At 22.0% G+C, this 21,750-nt stretch overlaps 2 protein-coding genes and 1 long non-coding RNA gene across 5 annotated transcripts; 1 reads left to right on the top strand and 2 right to left on the bottom strand.

Moving 5' to 3' along the window:
• Positions 1–910: 910 nt before the first annotated feature.
• On the bottom strand, positions 911–9,966 carry Mapmodulin (acidic leucine-rich nuclear phosphoprotein 32 mapmodulin). 2 transcript variants are annotated; one of them, XM_003692979.4, is made up of 8 exons: positions 9,164–9,966; positions 4,523–4,666; positions 4,189–4,308; positions 3,970–4,082; positions 3,731–3,837; positions 3,565–3,641; positions 3,291–3,381; positions 911–3,081 (listed from the first exon to the last, which is right to left on the bottom strand). In XM_003692979.4, exons 1-8 carry the CDS (start codon positions 9,209–9,211, stop codon positions 3,020–3,022), a joined length of 762 nt encoding a protein of 253 aa, XP_003693027.1. In that variant the 5' UTR covers positions 9,212–9,966; the 3' UTR covers positions 911–3,019. The 2 variants fall into 2 exon arrangements, with proteins under 2 accessions (XP_003693027.1, XP_012341110.1); XM_012485656.3 differs by lacking the exon at positions 9,164–9,966 and adding an exon at positions 6,532–7,113.
• A 588-nt stretch (positions 9,967–10,554) lies between these two features.
• Positions 10,555–16,455, top strand: LOC147657397 (uncharacterized). Its single transcript, XR_015292580.1, has 3 exons — positions 10,555–10,853; positions 13,929–13,994; positions 15,417–16,455. It is a non-coding gene; the product is annotated as an uncharacterized LOC147657397 (long non-coding RNA).
• On the bottom strand, positions 13,500–19,004 carry LOC100867844 (uncharacterized). Of its 2 annotated transcripts, XM_086910162.1 has the most exons (5): positions 18,715–19,004; positions 18,412–18,591; positions 17,151–17,221; positions 16,501–16,659; positions 13,508–15,501 (listed from the first exon to the last, which is right to left on the bottom strand). In XM_086910162.1, exons 2-5 carry the CDS (start codon positions 18,584–18,586, stop codon positions 13,690–13,692), a joined length of 2,217 nt encoding a protein of 738 aa, XP_086766288.1. In that variant the 5' UTR covers positions 18,587–18,591; positions 18,715–19,004; the 3' UTR covers positions 13,508–13,689. The 2 variants fall into 2 exon arrangements, with proteins under 2 accessions (XP_086766287.1, XP_086766288.1); XM_086910161.1 differs by lacking the exons at positions 18,412–18,591; positions 18,715–19,004 and having other exon boundaries at positions 13,500–15,164; positions 15,273–15,501; positions 17,151–17,285.
• Positions 19,005–21,750: the final 2,746 nt, after the last annotated feature.

Below are 21,750 nucleotides of genomic sequence, written 5' to 3' on the forward strand. Positions count from 1 at the left end.
TTCTTCATTAATTAAAAATAATTTAAAAATAATTTGAATACTAATAAATAAACTATCTATTAACTGTTATCTATTAACTCTATTATATGTTAATTTTATATTAAATCAAATATATCATAGTAAAATAATTTATAAAAAATATTATATAAATAAGAAGATTAAACAAGAAATTATCAATATTGCAATTTAAAAACATGATTGTGCAAAACAACAAGATTTCAAAGTATTATAATAATGTAAGTATTGTAACGTTAAAATACCTCAAACTTTATTTTGATCTAAATAAACTACAAACAACTTTATTACATATTTATATATTTTATATTTGTTTTATTGTTAAATAAGTTTATATTTTTTTTATATTTTCAAATTATAATACTTAATAATACTGCATATTTAATGAAATATGACTGTATGAATAATTGCATCATATATTTGTGTCATTTTTTAAATTAACTTGTTAAGTATATCAAATATATCATTAATTAATAGTATACATATATAATATATACATGTATATGTATAAATAACATTTTTTTTTTGCAAATTATTCTATACTTTCTATAAGAATATATATTTATTTATTGAAATTATGTTAATAATATCATAATCTGTCTAATAATATTTTTGTTGAAATTAATTACTATATGAATATTTTTAATATTCACATAATCAAATTACTTAGATTATGATAATTCAATTAGTAATTATAAATAGTTATGAAGTTTAAATAATTTAGATCATAAAACATTAGTTTGCATAAAACAAAATATAATTGATAGAATTTTTTATTAGTTTGTAAAATGTTAAAAATTATAATTAAAATCGTGAATATAATAACTTCGTAATAATTATATATGAATATTAAAAAATGAAAAAAAGGATTAATAATATCAATCACACATAATCCTTGATTTGTAAATGATTTTATTAATAAATTATTTCTTCTTATTTTGATGAGGATTGTTCGAAATAAACAAACGTTATGATAAAAATCCACTTTAACAACGGAACAGACAGACAATACAGAGATGTAATAGTTCTGATAATAGAAGGTGATAGATTCCCTTACATAAATGGTCTATCCAAAATTGCAATTGACAAAAGTGTATGTGTCGCGGGACGCGCGGAATGTTTAATTATTTATAATTTAATTCTTTAATTATTTATAATTTAACTTTTAATATGACATCCGCGCGAGCCGCAATTACAAATTGCAGATTGGAAATTTACAGATTTGGACCTGTACATGTCATATACTCATTGTACCTAATATAAATTTGCTTTAGTCTTGGAAAAATTGGATAAGGCCATAACCAAACTGGCGACAAAGAGGCGCCAGATCCTCGACTCTACCATAATTTTTTTCTTATAAAACCGATCCTCTCTTGCACTCTCACTCGCTATTTCACTCCCATCCATTCTCACGATCACGTAGTTAATTGGTAGTCCGTTCAGTAACCATTTACCACAGTCTCACCATTAACTACATTGACTGATCCATCTTTTACTTTTGCGCCTATTTCTCGAGATTTTGTCTTTCCATTCTAATCTAAATTTTGCGTTTCTGACTTTTTTTTAAATATAATTCAAAAGTGCGAAAGCGCAAGTGTAAATATTTGTTTTTTCAAATCATAATTGTAATTTAATATTAATAATAATATTAATGATCATTATCCATTAACTTCGCACTTCAATCATCACGAGATGTGTCAGCGCTATGGTAACTTCAGAGACAGAAATTAAAGGTAATTATGATTTATAGCAATTTTGATTTTTTTCTTTTTATTTAATATTATGTTCCAAATATTTAAACTTGTTGTTATGTATAAACGATACAAATGCAACAAGTAATTCTATTGTTATCGTATAAAATCGTACGATTTAATGATATAAAAACATCTAACTGTTATAGCTGAATACTTGTAATTTGGAACAGGAAAATGTTACAATAATTTTACTAATCAAATGAATTTGTTATATCATAGAGCATAACACATAAAATATGAAATGCCCAAAAGTAAATAACAGTAATCTTAACAGCCATGTTATTCATGGTACATTGCCATTATACACATAAATATCTGGAACTTAAAATTTACTAAAAATTACAAAAAGGAGTACACAATATCAATTGTGTATTCTTATATTGTTTCGCAGTTTCGTTCAAGATTTCTTGAAATATCAAAACTTTTTAACTTATATCAAAATAATTAAATTGAAAATACTAAAATACTTTTTATATGCTAAACTGATGTTTTTTTTTTCATATTAATTATACATTTCAAATGCTATTATTCTAACAAACGAAACTTCTTTTATTTTTTCATTCTTATGATGTAAATTCCTATCTTAATACGTCTTTCATAGATATAAGCTCAATGTATGAGCAACATATATTTATCTCTTTATTTTCTGTCCCAAAAATCACAGAGGCATAATGCACCTCAATGTATGGTGTAAACCTGTACAAAAGTTGTTCCTCATTTACTCTATACTTATTCATGGTACAATAATAATGTATTTAAAATGTAACTTATGTAACCTTAGTACTGATTAACGATGACTGCATTCCAGCGTGACCAGCCTTTGGCCGACTGGAGCTAACAGACAAATATGCTCCTTCAAGTGTAAAACTTCACTGTTGCTTTTTTCCGAGTCTTTCAATATCTGATCTTTCACCCATGCAACACCACTAATATTCTAACTATATACTCTATATAAAATATCGTTAGTATAACTAAAACGCGCTGTGTCCAGCTGGAATGCAGTCCTATTTTATGCCATCATTATCCTCTTTTTCATTTTCATTCACATTCCTCTTCAATGGTATTCTTTTGTTATTCCACAGACAATTTGTCAGTCAATGATTCAATGATATATTCACACCACTAACTGTAGTCTGTCATTGGTCGGTCAATTAGTTTGATTCCCAGATGGTCACTCTGCATCTCAATTATTATTATTTATATGAATTTTACACTCATTTAACAGTATCAGAAGCCTGCTCTTTATGGTTCTAATTCCCTGAATCTCCGCCATCTTCATGTTTTCTCTTTTTACCTCTAGCAGGAGACGATTCTATAAAACGCAATAGAAACATATAATAAAATAGCATTATAATTTTTTTAATTAATTAATTAATTTGATCTTTTTTATAAATAAATAATTTTATAATATAATAATTTTATAATATTAGAATGTATTTTAAGATAAAAAAGCATAGTTATATAAAATATTTTTTAAATCACAATAAATATATTTTAATTAAAACATATTTATAAATTTACCTTCTTCTTCATCTTGTTCATCATCTTCATTATCATCATCATCCTCTTCTTCTTCTTCATCACAAAGAAAATCATCTTCATCGCTTTCATCCTGTATTATATGAATTAAATAAGTACAAATTCATGAAATTTATAATATAATTTAATAATTAATAATTTAATAATTAAATAATTTATGAAATGTGAACAATACTACTATTTTTAATATTGCAGTAATATTACTATTTTTAATATCATTATAAATTTAAATAAAATTTAAAACATGATGACTTACTTCAAGACCATCCTTGTATACAGCCTCTAATCCTACACCACCATCATCAAAATCTTCTTCATCCTCTTCATCTGAAACTAAAAATTTTATATTCATAGTTAAAAATGTATTCTTTAAAAATGTATTTATTTTAATAAATATTTTTAATTGTGAATTTCTAACTAACCTTCCTCACTATCTTCTTCATTGGCATCACCATCTCCATCTTCATTTCCATTTACTTCATCATCTTCTCCTTCACTATCATCTACTTCACAATCATCTGTGTCAAATCTATTGTGTATATAACAAAATATTTAAAAACTTATATTTTAGTATATACTAAATATAGAAAAATATTAATATTATACTAATAAATAAAAATATTAATGAAATAAACGAAACATATACATTTCTTTTACATACCCATCAAGACATCGAAGACTGGGAATAAGGCTAAAAACTTTTTCTCTATAATTATCCAAGTTTGTTACTTCATTATTAAAAAGATCAAGATTTTTCAAATTCTTAAACTCCTTCTACAAAAAAATTATTAATACAAATCATTAATAAAAATTATTAACTTACATTTAATATTTAAAAAAAACATATATACATATAATACATAAAAATAATGGAACTTACTAAAGGTTGAAGTGTATCAAGATCTTTGATCTTGTTTCCACTAAGATTAAGATGAGTTAATTTGGGACTTGATTGAAGAAGATTTAAACCTCCAGAAATTCTGTTGTCACTAAGTTCCAACTATACAAAATAGAAAAATACGAATAGTTTATCATTATTTTAATAAGTCTTTTATAAAATTTCATATTGCATTATTAAAATATTAAAATATAAATTAAAATATTATATATTATATATGTAATACTTAAATATATATAATAATTAAAAAATAATTACACAAAATGTATTTCATATTTTATTAATTTTAAAATTATATATTGATATATTTGTTTACCTTTTTAAGACTCGATAGTCTTGGAAAGCCTTTTAGACTGGTAAGTCCCACATTAATGAGACTTAGTGATTCTAATGCAACAAATTCATCTGTCAAACCAACTATATGTGTGCTTCTGCAATTGTCAAGAACAAGTTCTTTGATCTGAAAAAATAATAATTTTTATATAAGCAACAATTAAATTTTTTAATATTTCTAATATTCTAATTTTTAATTCTAAAATAATTTTATAAAAATAGTAAATCACATTTCAACTATACAAAATAGATAAAAACTAACTTCATTTATTAAAACCAAACATAAGTAATAATATTTTACAATAAATATAATTTTATATACAATATTAGAAATAAAAATACATAAAAATAGAAGTTAAAAACCAAAATTAAAATCTCTTTTAATTAAAAATCAATTTCTAAATATTGTTTCTGCATTAATCATTTAATGATTTGAATAAAGATTTTCGAAAATCATGAAACGTTTTGATTAAAAGAAGTATTTGTGAATAATACTATTGCATTTTTAATTATATAAGCTAACACTACAATAAAGATGTGAATGAAAACTTAGTGATGTAGGTGAAAAAGATGATAATAATCGCTAAAATTCAAACGAACGATAAGCTTTCGCGGGAGATGGGCTATTTTATTGATCGGAGAAAGAGAAAGGTGAGAGAGAGGGGAGATAGAAAGGAGACAGGAGAAACAGGGGAGAGAAGTGTGAAGGGGTGTTCGGGATACAGGGGTGATGGTAGTAGAGTGCACGACGCGTCTTGTTTAGCGGCATCAGAAAAGCCGGCAAGCGATAAGTACTGACTGTGGCACGCGACAGAAGCGAATCCGAGCAGTCTCAAGTTCTAATGTTATCGAAATTCATTTTATCTTAACTTATCACAAGTTAAAATGAATTTCTATACAATTCATTTTTGAATCAAATATTATTTGAAATCAAATATTAAAAATATAATTATGCTATATTATTTACTTTTTTAATGATCTGAAAAAATTTTACATAAAATTAAAAAATTAATTTGTTAATTGCTATTTCATAAAATTTTGATTGAAGCCGAATAAATTGATGCGTAGCAAATTTTAGTGGCGACAAACCGCTTTCACACGAAGTCTCGAAGTCGTCACATGTCCTTATCTTAGATTCACTGCCCGACATTCCGACCGGCCGGCTGATTGGTTGCGTCGTGCGTTGCACTGATCGTAGTGGAAGCGTTTATGAGAAGTTGCCGTGGCTTATAGGAGCGGATCAATGACAACTACAAGTTAACTGATAATAAGAGATGGATAGAAGGAAATATTTTACTTAAATTTAACATTAAATAAACGAAAAAAACAAAAAATCTACTTTTATATATATGCATTTTATAAAATACATATAAATAGATTCGTATAGATAATATTGATATAATAATATTCATAATAGATATATGAATTGAAATGAGATAAAGAAAATTTAGAAATAAATATTTTTCTAAAATAAAAATTTAAAAAATTATTATATATGATGAACATTTTATATTAATAAATAATTTAAATAAAATTGTATATTTTTATATATTAATAATAATTTATTACATTTTTATAAAGTATTTATTTAAAATAATTATTAATAAAAAATATTTAACGATAATTTCAATATTTAAAAATATATTTAAGTAATATTTAAAAATAATGTAAAAAATATTTTCAATTATCAAAAAATAATAATAATAATAAAATATAACTCTTCATATTAACAAAACATGCTACTGTATAACATTGTACAACTTTATATACAATAGTTTATGAAGTAGTAGCTACGGCACTGCTGAATGAACTGCATCGCAACGCCGGTGGTTTACGTGATGCAAACGCCCACGCATATATGTTTTATATTAATGTATCAAAAGAATCTAAATGATGTGTTGAATGTGACTCAATTAAAACAATAAAATTCATTATATAAGGTAAAAATGTGAGAAATGATTATTTTGATTTTCTTATTGTTTCGAAACGTACGCGTGTCAGTTGGTGACAGAGTGGACTCGTCCAAGATGGCTGCACAGTGATCAGTAACACGCCATAAGACACAATCATAGATTAGATATATGAGAAATTTTATGATCAATTCAGCGTCATTTATATACATTGTAATGAGCAAAAATAACTTTAGAACATAATCTATCTTAAAAGATGTAGCGAAATTTAATTGTCAATAAGAATACACCCGCGCACACCGGAAAACAATGGCGACGTTCACTCGCACGCGCATCTCATGGCAGCACCTCATGGTACACACAACTCTTCCCGCTGATAGTCGATTTACATAATATACTTTTGTTATTTGTGGAAAAAATATGTAAACCATATAAAATATAAATTGAAAAAAAAATATCAACATTAATTATTACACACGAGCACAATTATATTTTTACGTATAAGATCTATATTAAGACGTAAAAGAATGTTTATCATTAAATGATTTCTAGCATAAAATAAGAATAATAATTTGTTGTTTTTTCATATTAAATTGTATGTAATAAGCATATATTTTAATTTTTATACAATAATTTATAAATAGAAAGAGAATTAAATTTTACAATTATATTTAATAACATTGTATCATATGTCACTTAAATGTAATATTTTCATAAAAATAACAAATCAATTTATATGTATATATAACAAAGAAATGAAATACGAGATAAAATTATGATCTTCAGATCTTATTGTCTCATAAATTCTTTCAAGTTCAAGTTTTCATTTGACCTTGATGGATTTAACGTTCTTAGAATACCGAAAATCGCGGTCAAAGGACTGTTAACTTCTGACATAATACTTTATATGTAAGCAACTGTAACTTGTCAGCAGATGCATATGAGATTGCATATGTTTCAAAACTTGTTCGAAAGGGGCACCATCTTGTCAAAGCCTTTTTGTACTTCGTTATTGCGTTGTACATAAAATCAACGAAAAAATAATGAGAAAAATATTTTAATAGCTAAATGTATTTAAAATGAAGTCTTATAAACGAAAACACCTTGTAGACAATCTGTTAAGATGTGGTTGCTCCTGTAATAGGAACACACATACGATGCACGGTAGTTTAAAAAGAGGGACTCCTAGAGACAGCCACGCCACGCTATAATTTGATCACACGACTTGCGTATAACACGGCATTTAAATGAGAAATGATTATGTTTGAAATTATTTGATTCTCAAAGAAATTTAATTTTTATAATTTTTAATTAATATAGTGAATATAGATATTAATACTAGAACTTTCTGAAGTATTATTTTTATACATTTCTAAAAATATCTTTATAATGAATCTTTTATAAAATTATTATATATTAAAATTATTATATATTAAAAATGTTAAATATATTAAAAAATATTTTGTTTAATTCTTTTTTAAAAAAGAATTTTTTGTTTTGAAAAATGATTTTTATATAATATTACATTAAAATTTTTCTATAAAATTAATAATAAAAAATTACTAATTTATTAATTAAAAATTTATTAGAAAAATCTTTTTACTTGACTGTTTTCCTTTAATTATTTCAATTTAAAAAAAAAATTTAAGCAATGTAAATAATATATAAATTTGCATAAAAGTTTATTATGAAATAATTTAGAAATTTAGAAAAAAATATAATTATTAATATTGTAAATTATATTATATTATAAAAATAAAAATGAATTTACAATACATTTAAATATTTAATATTTATATAAATATTATTTCACTAATTCATTAAAATGATTGAAACTTGTACAGAAAAAAATCAGCCATTACAAAGAGTAATATCTCCATTGATTAAACATGTTTTACTTTCTATGCCAACGACGCTGATTCTACGATGTATTACATCACAAATCAGCAAGATGTAGTATATATAATACTATATATTTTATAGTAAATGAAATAATTCAAGTTCAAATATATTTAACTGCGGATTGTATGGTGTTTTCTCTATAAACGTAATAACATCTGCGGCGCGATAAGGGACACTTTGTAATTCAGTAGAAAGCTTCATATGCTAGAAAAACTTAGGAAAACTTGATAAACGATTGGTTGATCAACTATTCGTTGAATTCAGTCAACCAATCGGATCTCGAGTTTCTTAGTTTTCCAGCTAATAGGATACAACTGGTCTGGCAATGTTCTTAACTGGATCGGTTTCTTCGAGTTTTCCACCGATCTGGTAAGAAAACACACACGATAACAGAGTACAAATTCTAAATAATAAAAAAAAAATAAAATGGGAAACAATAGAAAAAAATGCGTCATGTCGAGACGAAGTAATGAAAAATCAAGGAGACAGGCCATTTAAGCGAACCACGCCATGCCTGTTACTCTTGTGGAAATCGTAGCATCTCGTGTCGGCATCGAGAACACGTCTTCTTGTCCGATAAATCGTCGGAGCCACGCGGTCGCCGTCAAGAAATCCGAGTTCTCGTGCGTCTTCGAGTGGCCAGTGGCGTGCCGCAGAGCGAGTGCGTGGTGTCGGTGTCGCGCGAGGGAACACGATTCTCTCTACACTCGCTCTCAAACTTGCACACGGTAGAACACCAAGCACGCAACAACCCGCGGTATCGTCTCGTGTCGAGCAAAGCAATATAATAAAATAAATGGGGTTCGGCTTACTTCACCGGGGTTTCTTCCCCGTTTTTCGAGTTCTATCCGCTTCTCCATGGCCGGCAGACCCGTTCGTAGCTCTGTACACAGATCACTACACCTTCCTGCGTCGCAACAACTAGTCGCAACCTTGCTTTCAAACCCGGAATATGACGGACGGACCACGGTCGGTCACTAGTCGGACAGAGCCACCACCGTACCGAGGAGCCAACCCAACGGCGGTTCGATTCTGGCCTAGGCCCTATGCTCTCTACACTCGACTCACCGGACTGGCGGAGCCCCCACACAATAACAACCCACGAGGCGGGAAACGAAACACATGTCTGGCACTACTTTCGAAGCGACCAATCCTGTTCTTTTGTTCGCTCGCGGTACCGATCGACTTGACATCTTACGGCCTTTTAGACAACTTTAATTTAACGCGCCTAAATTCATTTCCTTTATATAGCCGATTAGAACGATAAATTTTTCGTTTATATAATGATCAAACACTTTTATAGTTAATACTTAAATATTTTATTATGGTCAATCCAAATAGTAATTTTATGAAAAAATATTTCAAGACTTTTGTTTTTTTTTGTTAATGATGAAAGAATTTAGTAGTTTGCACCCGTTACCGCAATCATTTTAAGCTTCCGGCGCTCGTGTTAGACTATGAAATTTCTTATGCTTACTTTATTTTATGTAACATCACCTAAGAAAATCCGTCGTAATTTTACGAGCAACTGACAATTTGACATAAAAATGAAGCAATACTCTTTACTCTAGTATTTGATCATATTAAACAATTGCATATGCGAGGTATCGAAATTGATATCGAAATTCAAATATCGATAAAAAAAAATAATTTGAAGTATATTTCATACTTTTTATCATTTATTATTTAATTATTAATTATTACTATTTAATATTTTAATTACATATTTTTTAAAATAATAAAATTAAAATATTTCTTTTTATATAAATATACATTTATATATAAATGATATACTATAAATTTTATATTATAAAAAAATATAAATTAAAAATTTTAAAGTTTTTTATACTTTATTATATTTATAGATTTACTTTTAATACTGTTATATCTGTTATTAAATAAATATTATATATAAACATTTTTTTTAAGATTTAGTATTATTAAGAATTGTTAAATATTTTTAATAATATAATTTTCGCTATAAATTAATTAAAGAAATTAACAATAAACAAATTTAAACAAATTTTTAAAACATAATATAAAAGATTAAGTGCTATTACTTAATAATAATTTTAAAATAGAAGAAATTATTTATTTATAATGTATGCATTTTAATATAATATTCTTAATCAAATCATGATATTTGGTGCTCAAGTGATCCGCCCCTGCAGGTATAGAATCCGTGAAGGGTTGAGATCAATATGCATTCATTGATTGCTCTGTAGCTGCGCTGCGTCGGTCTCGTCGAATTTATCTTCTTTGTAGCACTAAACATTAAGCATGTAATATCTATCTACTTGCTTGGTTGCATTCTACGTGCATCTTTTAACATTTATATAATTGAATTGCAATTCAATTAAAAAATACATGTTATAAGATGCTATGTAAGATGCCGTATGTTTTTCATGTTGATACAGCCCCCATGTGATAAACAAAGGAAATTTCACAATTTTAAAACTACTTGTTTCATCGATCATCATACGTTATGTACAAAGAATTCATGTAAGTTAATGTATTTTTCATGTAAGTAAATTATTTTTCAATTTAATAATAATGATTCAATTTAGTAATCAAATATCTTAATACAAGATTATTTTTTGATTATTTATTTTATTTAATGGTAGTATAAATGGTAATATAATTAAATATTATATTAAAATTTTAAATTGAAAATCTAAAATATTTTAAGAATATTATAATATTACATTGATATATCTGATATTATATTGTATATATCTGCATGTATAGATTTAAATGATATATATATATATATATATATATATATATATATAATATTTTATACATGACATAGAAGACATTTATGATTCGTCAATGTTTACATATAATATAGATCGTATATTAGTTATGAACAATATGTATATTATTCACTTATTAAAAAAACACTATTATGAACAAGATTATTTAAATGAAACATAATATTAAAAGGTTTTAAATATTTATATACTTTTTAATCTTTCTTTAATCAAGTATATTTTATTAATACATGAGTATCAATATATTATTTAATTTTACAATAATAAAAAACAGTTTATTGCTCTTTATTTTGCTAACTTCTGTCAATTCCATTAGAAATTAGAGAATTAAATTAAAAATGAAAACTACACTTTTCTCATATTGATTGTGTATGTATGTATCATAGTGTATTACACGGCCAATCAAATTACTAGTTATAAATAAACATGGCACTCTCTCTTTATAGACTGTTTTCGTCCTCTACGCAGTGTCAAGAACATATTAAGTATATTATATATTTCTGTACAGATTATAGTTTCTTATTATGATCATTCAGGTAATATATAATGTATTCAGTCTATAAAGTAATAAAATATTGAATGAGAATATGAAGCATAAAAATGTAACTACGCAATTCGATATAATAATTTAATTATAATTTCAACTATTTTATCTTATTTGTAGAAATACAAATAAATTTTATAATAAATATATTGAAAATATAAATATTCTAAAGATACTATAATTATACATCAAAAATTTTATTAGAAAAAAAAAAAATATATATTTCTTTGTCAATGTATATGTATACATAAATTCGTGTAAAAAATACTTATATATTATTACGATAAACAATCCATTTTGTTATATTGTGCATTAATTGGTTACATTTCAAAATATTACAAGTAATATATATATATTACATAATATATAATATATATATAAATACAAATAATTTTGTTTCGATTTAATAGCTATTTAAAAAATATAAACAATATAAGAAAATACATAATGAATTATTATACAATTTATAGTTTTGCTTCATAGTAATCGCTTTTATAACACAAATTATTGAACTGGATTATTATGATTTAACTTACTTATTAAATGAAATATTAATTATCACGAAATAAAGATATTAACCCTCTATAACGACATGTCACTTGAAAGTTATACATATTCGCATATGTATATTTTTAAATCTTATTTGCATTTTATTGCATTCATATTTTTATGAATTATGGCAGTAAATAATCTATTTTACATTGTTATATTGTGCAATAAATTCATAACTTACATTTTAAAAATACATATTATAAGTAAGAATATATATATATATAAATATAAATAATAGCAAAATTATTAATTTTTAAATTTTCAATAAAAGCAAGAACTATAGAGAATTATAATTTTTTCTTTATAAGAAAATAAAAGTTATAGAGAGTTAAAAAAAATATATTGATGAATAAAATTATAAATCATTATATAAAATATATAAGATTTTTTCTCTCTTAAAGACATCTATAACAAATTGTAATTAGTATTAAGATATTCACATTAGTGTAAATGATATGTATGCATTTTTCACACATAAAAAAAAAAAAATTGTTGAAGTTTCATTTAAATACAATAAACTAAAATTTTCAAAATATTTATGTACAATATCTCTAGATAATAATAAATCATTATATGTATATACATATTTTTATATATATATATATATAAATAATCCTATACGTATATCAAATAATACGTTTTTATTTTAAATATTTATAATAAAAACATTATTTTATGCTATTAATTAAGTAGAATACAATTAATATTCTTATTTCAAACATTAATTTAATTAGATATTAAAAAACTTTAATTATAAGAATATAATAAAGAAATATTATTTTGTAACTATTTTATATTAATCCATTATAAATAATTTATATGGATTATTATATGGATATATTAATTTTTTGTTTATGTCTAAAATAAAATTTTATTTATTGAATTTCTTCAAAGAGATTTTTATTTTTGCTGATAAATCTTTAAACATTTAAATGGATTGAACAATTGTATAATGAAGTAGAGTTTTTAATAAGAATAATAATAATAATAATAAATATCACAGAATTTTAAGAAGTTATAATAGTAAAGAAAAGGAATTATGAATATACACGATTCAAATTACTTTCGGAAATTACAAAAAATATGTTTGTTCATCGAAAGTTAATATTTCTTCATTCAATAAAGAAAATAGTTATATTTCTTTTCTTAATATTATTTAATACACGTATAGAAGTATTTGATATAAATTAAAAAATATGGCCAAATAAGCACGTGCGTGTACACGTTCAAATAAAAAAAATATATCTTGAATTCTTATAGAAATCAAGGAACTACATGTACCTAAATAGTTTATCGTATATCTATTTTTTATATCTGCGTTTTATATACAAGAAGTTCCATATTAAAAATATGTTTTTTAAAATATAAAATAACATGCATAAAATTATGCGTTCTCTTTTATACTTTGATATTCGCATTTAAGAATATTATATTGAATTATTATCATTATGTAATTCTCTAATACTTATTAAGTTTTATTAATTATAATCGGCGATTCCAATGAATTTATATCTGTTGTAAGATATTTTTTACGAGTTCGTATATACTGTGATGGCGCTGTTCTAATCTGAATATGACAAACTGCTTTTGCATTTTCTTTTGGATCATTAATACACATATTTTGTTTTTTAGAATCTGTAACTTTAACTAAATGAGTACAATTCTTTCTCTTAAGATTATTAATTTCTTGTCTTATTGGTGCTACAGATGAACGAGTTTTGCGAGGTTGATAATCTGGTGTTGCTTGCATTTTTTCTAAAGCAGTACGTAAAGGTAATAAACCAACTGCAAATGGAATTTCTGTATTTGATGAATTTTCTAGCAAATTTATTCTATTTTTATAATCTTCCGCAAAATCTGTCATATCGCCCCATAATGCACGATTTATATGTTCTATTGTATTTAATTTAGGTAATGTAAAAATGGAATCAATATTTGTTGTTTCTGATATGCCACATTTTAATTTATTTGTTATTTTAACTGTTTGCTCATCTTTTTCTTTATTAGATATTATACATTTATTTTTTTTAACAATTAATTTTGTATTTCTACGATTATTAAATGTTTTCTTAATAGGTTGTATTACATTGTTAATAACTTGTTCTGGAATTTTACGATCTATATCCTTTATTTTACGTTTTCTTTTAATACATAGTTCTGTTTTATTTGAAAAATTTGATTTTTTAAAATGTTCTTTTTTTTCAGAAGTTTTAATAATTTCATTATTATTTATAGTTTCTTCTATTTCTTGTTGATTTAATCGTAAACTTCTTCGTAATATTGGTTTTGAACAATTAGAAGTTTCAATATCTTGAGTATTTAATTCTATTTTATTTATACTATCTTGTTGTGCATTACATTCAATAATTTCTTCTAATTTTTTATATTTGTTTAATGTATGCTGTTCTGTTAAAGTAGCTCCTACTATAGATTGAATATTTTTAGTATTTAAACTTATAATATATTCAGCACTCTCCATATCTAGTGATGTTAAAAGTGTAACTGGTATATCAGTAGTGGACGGCTCATCCAATAAGTCTATACAATCAGTAGATGGTGGATTTTGAATTATGTTATTCATATCTGTTAATTTATTTTTTATTTCATCCATAGATTTTCGTCTTTTATGAGTGTAAACTTTAACACATTTTCCTACTTTATTAGGAACATCAGCACCTTCAAATTTATATTGTGCAAAGTCTTTTTCAATTTGTTGAAGGCAAGATTGTGATAATGACATAGAACTTTCTTCACATTCATCAATATCTGAAAGATCACAGCATTGTTCATATAATATAGGTTTTAATTCGTTATTTGTACACAAAGTATCACTATTTATTATTCTATTTCCAGAATATTCTATTTCCTCATTTGATATTTTTTTCATTTTATCATTTGTTAATAGAATTAAATTTTCATTTCCCATTAATTTTGTAGAATTACCTATTGAAAATAATGTATTAGTTTGTTCTGCATTAGTTTCAAAATCTTGTGACTCTTCATACAATATATGTTCTAATTCTTGTTCAGGAGAATCACTAATTGTATTACCTTCTGAAGATTGATTTTCACTTGTATTCACATCACTATTACTCTTATTACAAAGTACAAAGCACTCGTTCTTAACAAGTTCATTACACTTTACATGTATATAATCTGTATTATTACATGTATTGCTTATAATCTTTGTTTCAGTAACTTCTTTGTCCATGTCATTGATTTCAAAACTTCCTACATTAGAACTCATCATGGCATTAACCACAGTTGTCAATTCTTTAACCTATATGTATACAAAAAATTATTAATATTAATATTGATAGTTTTTTTAATTCATAAAAAAAATTGATTTTTACAGAAAAATTTTATGATTAGTTCTCTAAAAATTTAAATGAAACTATAGTAAATATCTAATAAGTTCAATAATAAGGACACATAAAATATTTTATTCTAATATAGATTTTTTATAAACAAAAAATAATTGATATATATGTAATAAAACTTCTTATGTTTAACCTATATATTATATATATTATATAAATATTAAATAATAATAGACTATTTTATAAAATCAAGATGACTATTTTATAAACAGAAAATCAAGTTCTAATTTTTATAAAGCTATTGATAATCCTCTTCTAATATTATTTTATTAGAATTTATTATTTAATTTGAATTTTATTATCATAAATTTAAAAAAATATTATTATTATTATTATATAAATGTATTTATTAAAGATTCTATAATTTTTTTATAATAAATGTCTATATTCATTTTTATTCAAAAATAATTATGAAGTTAAATGTTTTCAGTATACATTAAAATAAAATTTAAAAAATTTTTTTCATTTATTTCAAATACATTTAAAAAAATTTATATTTCTAGAAAATCCTATTCTTTAAAAATTTTATGATAATTTTTAGTGGACTAATTATTCATATAAATGTTTATTTTATAATTATTAATCTTATATATATATATAATTTTTCATTATTGTTTCATTTTATTTCATAAAAGAAAATTAAAACAATTTAATAATGCAATTAAATACAAAATGAAAATGATTAAAAAAAAATGAAAATAAAAAAGAATACATTAAATTATAATTTTATATAATAACTATATAATTTATATAATAATAATATTTTTATTTAATAATATATATTGTAATATATGATATAAACTTTTAAATGTATATTATAATTTTATTTGAAATAAAATTTATATTCAAAACAATTTTTGTTAATAATTACAATATATATCATATATTGTAATACCAACCTTAAATTTTTTTGTGGCAGTTAATAAAGGTGATAATAATTGATAAGGAATTGTTGTTTCTCCACAATACATGAATTCAACCATGGCCTTCAAAATTTCAAAGTTTAAGTCTTTCAAAAATATAACTGGTTCTTGACCCAAATCTTGTTGTAGAATCTCCTATTACATCAGAAAGTAGAGCAAACAAAACATATTAATAGATATAAATTTTTCATATATATATATATATATATATATTTTAAATTACGATAAAAATAAAAAAATTATATTCTGTTACTATCTTTTTATTAATTGTTTTTATAATATTGTTTTATAATATATTTAATGTTACAAAATTTGATAGAATATTCAAAGAACACTTTTAATAGTGTTGAATTTTTTTCTTAGAAAAATTAAAAAAACATTTTTATTAGATATATTAGATAGATGGATATTTTATTTAAGAACAAAACATTATTAACTCTTTAAACAAATATTTAATTGTATGTAATATAAATATAAATTATAAATACATGCATATTTTAAAATATTATTTGGTATTATTTTTATTTAATTGGTAAAAAAAAAAAAATTAAATATATTCCTAAGAAAATTATTTACAATTATACTATTTTACTATTTTGATTCCATACAAATTAACTCTTTGATACCTTTATATTCAATAGATCTTCTTCATAAGTTGTAAAAATTATATCCCACAAACATGGTTTCTTCAAATATTTGCAAATAAATAAGCAAATTCCAATATATAAGGCTTTCTTTATTTTACATGAATATTACAGAATCCCTGTAAAATTGTCCTTTTATAAGTATTTTATATCTTTTATATATATTGCTACATTCTATCAATATATATATATATATATATATATATACATACATACATATAATGATAGAAACAATTGATTAAAATTTGAAATTGATATAAATATTTAATTAAAATATATTGTAGTATTAATAAACTATATATTGATAACTATAATGTAAATAAAATGAAAAGTATTTTCACTATTGTATGTGTTCTTTTTAATCATATAACTTCATATTAATTATAATAAAAGAAATTTTAGATTAATTTTAATCTAAAATTATATTTACAGATATTAAATTTCAATTTTCTACACACAAATTTTTTATATAATTTTTTAAATTTTAATAAATAATTGCATGATATTAAAAAAATTAATATAAATATAATATAATTTTTATATATTTGGATTTTATTGAATTATGAAAGTATATAGATTTTTATTATTAAATATAATAAATAATAAATTTATTTGAATAAAATTGTTTTCATTTTTCATATATTATCTATTTCAATAATTTAAAAATTATTTTTAATTAATTTTCATTAATTTTAATTAATTTTATGAAAAAATCTTTCTGTAATTTATTACAATTAATAATTACATAAGATTACATAACTATATAAGATAAAATTAATATTTATGTGCTAATTGATTATTTTTAAAATACAATAAATTTTGAAAATGAGAAGAAATAAAAAATAATATCTATATTCATTACAGCAAAATAATATATTTTAATATGTGAAAACATAAAATTAATATTAATAATATTATTAAAGAATTAATTCTTCAATTCTATTAAAGAATTATAATAACTAAATAATTAATTATATAACATATAAGTAATTAATTATACAAATAATTTATTGAGAAAATTAAATTATATATTTTTATCAATCTTGATTAATTTTAATAGATAATATTAAAATTAAAATAAAAAGCTATTATATTAATAATAACAATATTTTTAAAAGATTTAATAGCTTTAATAACTTTAGAAAAGATATATATTTTTTTACTATTAAAAATAATTATTAAATATTAAAAATAACTTATCAGAAATTTCATAAGTATTTAAATATATTTTTTAAGCATACCTCAAAATATATACTATTTGATGCTAAAATCAGTTTATGAACACGTAGCTTCTGCTCTTCACATACGAGTGTTACATCAACAAGTGCTTGACGTGCCAATAGTCCACTAAATTTTTCTGTAATATATTTTGAATGACCAGTCCATTGCAGGACACAACATTTAGCATTTTCGACCATTGTGTCTATAAATTTTGAAACAGAAAGCTATTAGAATTATAATAAATTAAATAATATATAAAATCATTATAATTTTATATCTTAATCAACAAATTATATTATATTTCATAAATAATAAAATTACATACCGAAATATGATTAAAACGTTAATCTTCCTCTATCGAGAGTAGTTTGAAAAAAAGCACTGAAACCTTTGATGAAATGTATGCAATCAATTTCGATTAATGATAGATAATGATATATCGCCTTTATACATTCTCTAGTGACTCTCATGAAGCACCACCGGGAATGTCGGTTTATAAAATCACCGAGTTTACACAACATTTGCTCACTAACGTATTGAAATGTACAAAATTAGGACGTAAACGAAACTCAAAAATTAGCCATCTTACATTACGATATAGATATTTCAACCTACGAATATATTGTTTGACATAGAGATGATGAGATAATCTTGAACAATTTCAAATTAATTTAATGTGGTGCCATCTTACGTTTCTTGACAGAGTATACTTTCGTATATAATATAAGTTTTGAAAGAATGATTTCGAAAATATTTATTTTTATATAATTTATTTTTATATATTTAATAATACTCATATAATTTATATAAATTAAATATTCATATTTTTAATAATGATAAAATTTAATATATCAATAAGTTATTTATAATTAATTGAAAAAAATAATTAAAAATTTAAATTTTGGTTGTAAATATAAATAAATGAAATAAAAAAATTAAAAAAAAAAAGAATTATTTTAATATTTATTTATATTATGTGTATAATAAATGATTAAAATTAATTACTTAAAAATAATAATCATATTTAATCTAACAATCTACAAATCATAGTTTTAAGTTAAATTTGGGTGATATAATTATACAAGACATGTTCGTACATTGTTATGTAATATATATATTATTAAATAATATTATTAAATAAATATATTATATATAAATTTATTATATATATATATATATATATATATAATAAATTTCATTATATAATATGCTGCCATATTTTATTACTATATTTAAAATTGCATTATAAAATATAAAGAAACGTATTATAAAAACAATTTTTTAAAAATTTTATTATATTTACCACGCGTTGATGAAAAAAAAGATAAAAAAAATTAGAAAATATTATAATGTAATATATTGTCAATCAAATGTACTTATTTGTATACTAAATATTTGCAATCGACTCTTTATCTTTATTGTTCTCATACCATATACTATTCATGTATGTTTTGAGTTTCAAAGCTTACAATTCCATCATTTCAGCTTTAACAGAAATATATATAATAAGAAAGTAAAGAGGATATTTCTAATATAATATGAGACGCAAAATGTTTCATGTGATATATTAATAGATTCATCTCTGTAAATAAGTGATAAAATTAAAAGAATTAATAAATTATAACAAAAAATTGTTTTTATTTGTAAAATATTAAGAAAATATTAAAACGTTAAAAATTAATCTTTATATTTATACTTATGAATTAATCATGAAGGTATGTATATTAGAAAATTGATTTTTATAGAAAAAAATATTATTAATTACCATATATTTTAAAGTTAATTACAAAAAATTAAACGTAAAAAAACTGTTTTAATTTGAATCATATAAATTATTTCTTGCATATTATTATCTTGCCAATGGCTTCATAATATTTATTTAGTTAATAAATAGTAAAATTTTTTTATATTTTTAAAAATTTTAATATATATAATATATAATATAATATATAATGAAAAAAATAAAAAAAAGAAAAAAGATCAATTGGATTCTAATTACCAATGAAATTAAAGAAAATTAGTTTGTTTAATTAAAGAATTTAGTTTGAACGATAATCTAAAAGACTGATTTAACAGAAAATCTTATTTTTTTCATATATGTATATTTTATAAAATTAAGAATATATTACTATAGTTAAATATATAACTAATTTAAAATACAATATATTATATTATATGTTTTATTATATGCTAATAATATCTTAAACATAAATATAATAAATAATATCTTAAATGTGTCAAACATTTTATGAGGTTAAATAAAAAAATATACTTAAGTATATTTGATCTTTATTTCATTGTTATAAAATTTTATTTTGCAATATTTTAGTTGTTTATGAATGCTTTTATTCACAATTATTTTCATTAATTTTTCATTGTATTAATGTGGCATATTAGTACGAAATATGAAGTCTTTTATTTGCTTAAAATCTATAATATAATATATGTATTCTGCTGTAATAAATTTTTATAATATAGTTTAAACAAATAATAAATTTCACTGTTTCATGGTTTATGTTGTTATAATATTGAATATTATTTTTTTTGTGTTTTTGCATTATATTAATATGCAAAAACTGACAAATTATTTGTATATATAGCTAAAACTTTGCATAATAAGACTTTGTAGTATTAATTGAAATAAATATCAAAGTATTTTTATATCTTTTTTATATCTTTTATAAAATTAGAGTTTGTTTCTCAAAATTTTCAAATATCTCATATAAAAAAGTATTAGATATTCCTATTAAAACTATAAATAGATATAATATATTATATGAAATACTTTCTATTATAATATAACTAGTTAAAATAAATAAAATATATATATAATATATATATATATACTATTTAAAATATAATTATTAAAATATCCAATTTATTTAAGAAAAATGTTTAATTGACATTAATATTTGAATGTAATACTAGTAGATTATAATTAAGTCATATAATTGAGAGACATTTCCAAATAATAAAAGCATTAATAATATTGTGCTTCAAGCTAATTAAACAGATAATTATAGTAACAGATTTATAATTTTGTAAAATATAATGATAATATATAAAATAAATATATGAAAAATATGTTTTGTTTCATTAGATCAGCGATTTAGATCATTATGATGGAAGTATTACAATGGAAAAAATCTAATATTTGTGAACACATTCTATTTATGAAATGTTATGTTACTAAATTAAATTTTTTTATTTTTTTAAAATATTAATATATAATATGCTATATTAATATATGATATATTTTTCGATTTACATTATATTATTCCACTATTGGCTATAATGTAATAAATATGATTATCATTTCTAAAATATTCATTTCAGAAAAAAAAATTTAAAGTGAAGTTTT

This window comes from Apis florea, unplaced genomic scaffold, assembly GCF_048593485.1.
Source record: "Apis florea isolate Af1SG1 unplaced genomic scaffold, ASM4859348v1 contig_3170_pilon, whole genome shotgun sequence".
Taxonomy (NCBI): Eukaryota; Metazoa; Arthropoda; class Insecta; order Hymenoptera; family Apidae; genus Apis; species Apis florea.

Bases quoted from the DNA above. Each gene is read 5' to 3' on its own strand.
- LOC100867844 (XM_086910162.1), bottom strand. From the start codon at position 18,586: ATGGTCGAAAATGCTAAATGTTGTGTCCTGCAATGGACTGGTCATTCA. The intron at 17,222-18,411 runs AGGTATGCTTAA...TATTTATTTGCA, and splicing joins ATCAAATAGTATATATTTTG to AATATTTGAAGAAACCATGT. The intron at 15,502-16,500 runs GTTGGTATTACA...GTATACATATAG, and splicing joins CTGCCACAAAAAAATTTAAG to GTTAAAGAATTGACAACTGT.
- Mapmodulin (XM_012485656.3), bottom strand. From the start codon at position 6,609: ATGATTGTGTCTTATGGCGTGTTACTGATCACTGTGCAGCCATCTTGG. The intron at 3,382-3,564 runs GTAAGTCATCAT...CATATAATACAG, and splicing joins TATACAAGGATGGTCTTGAA to GATGAAAGCGATGAAGATGA. The intron at 3,082-3,290 runs GTAAATTTATAA...TGCGTTTTATAG, and splicing joins TGAACAAGATGAAGAAGAAG to AATCGTCTCCTGCTAGAGGT.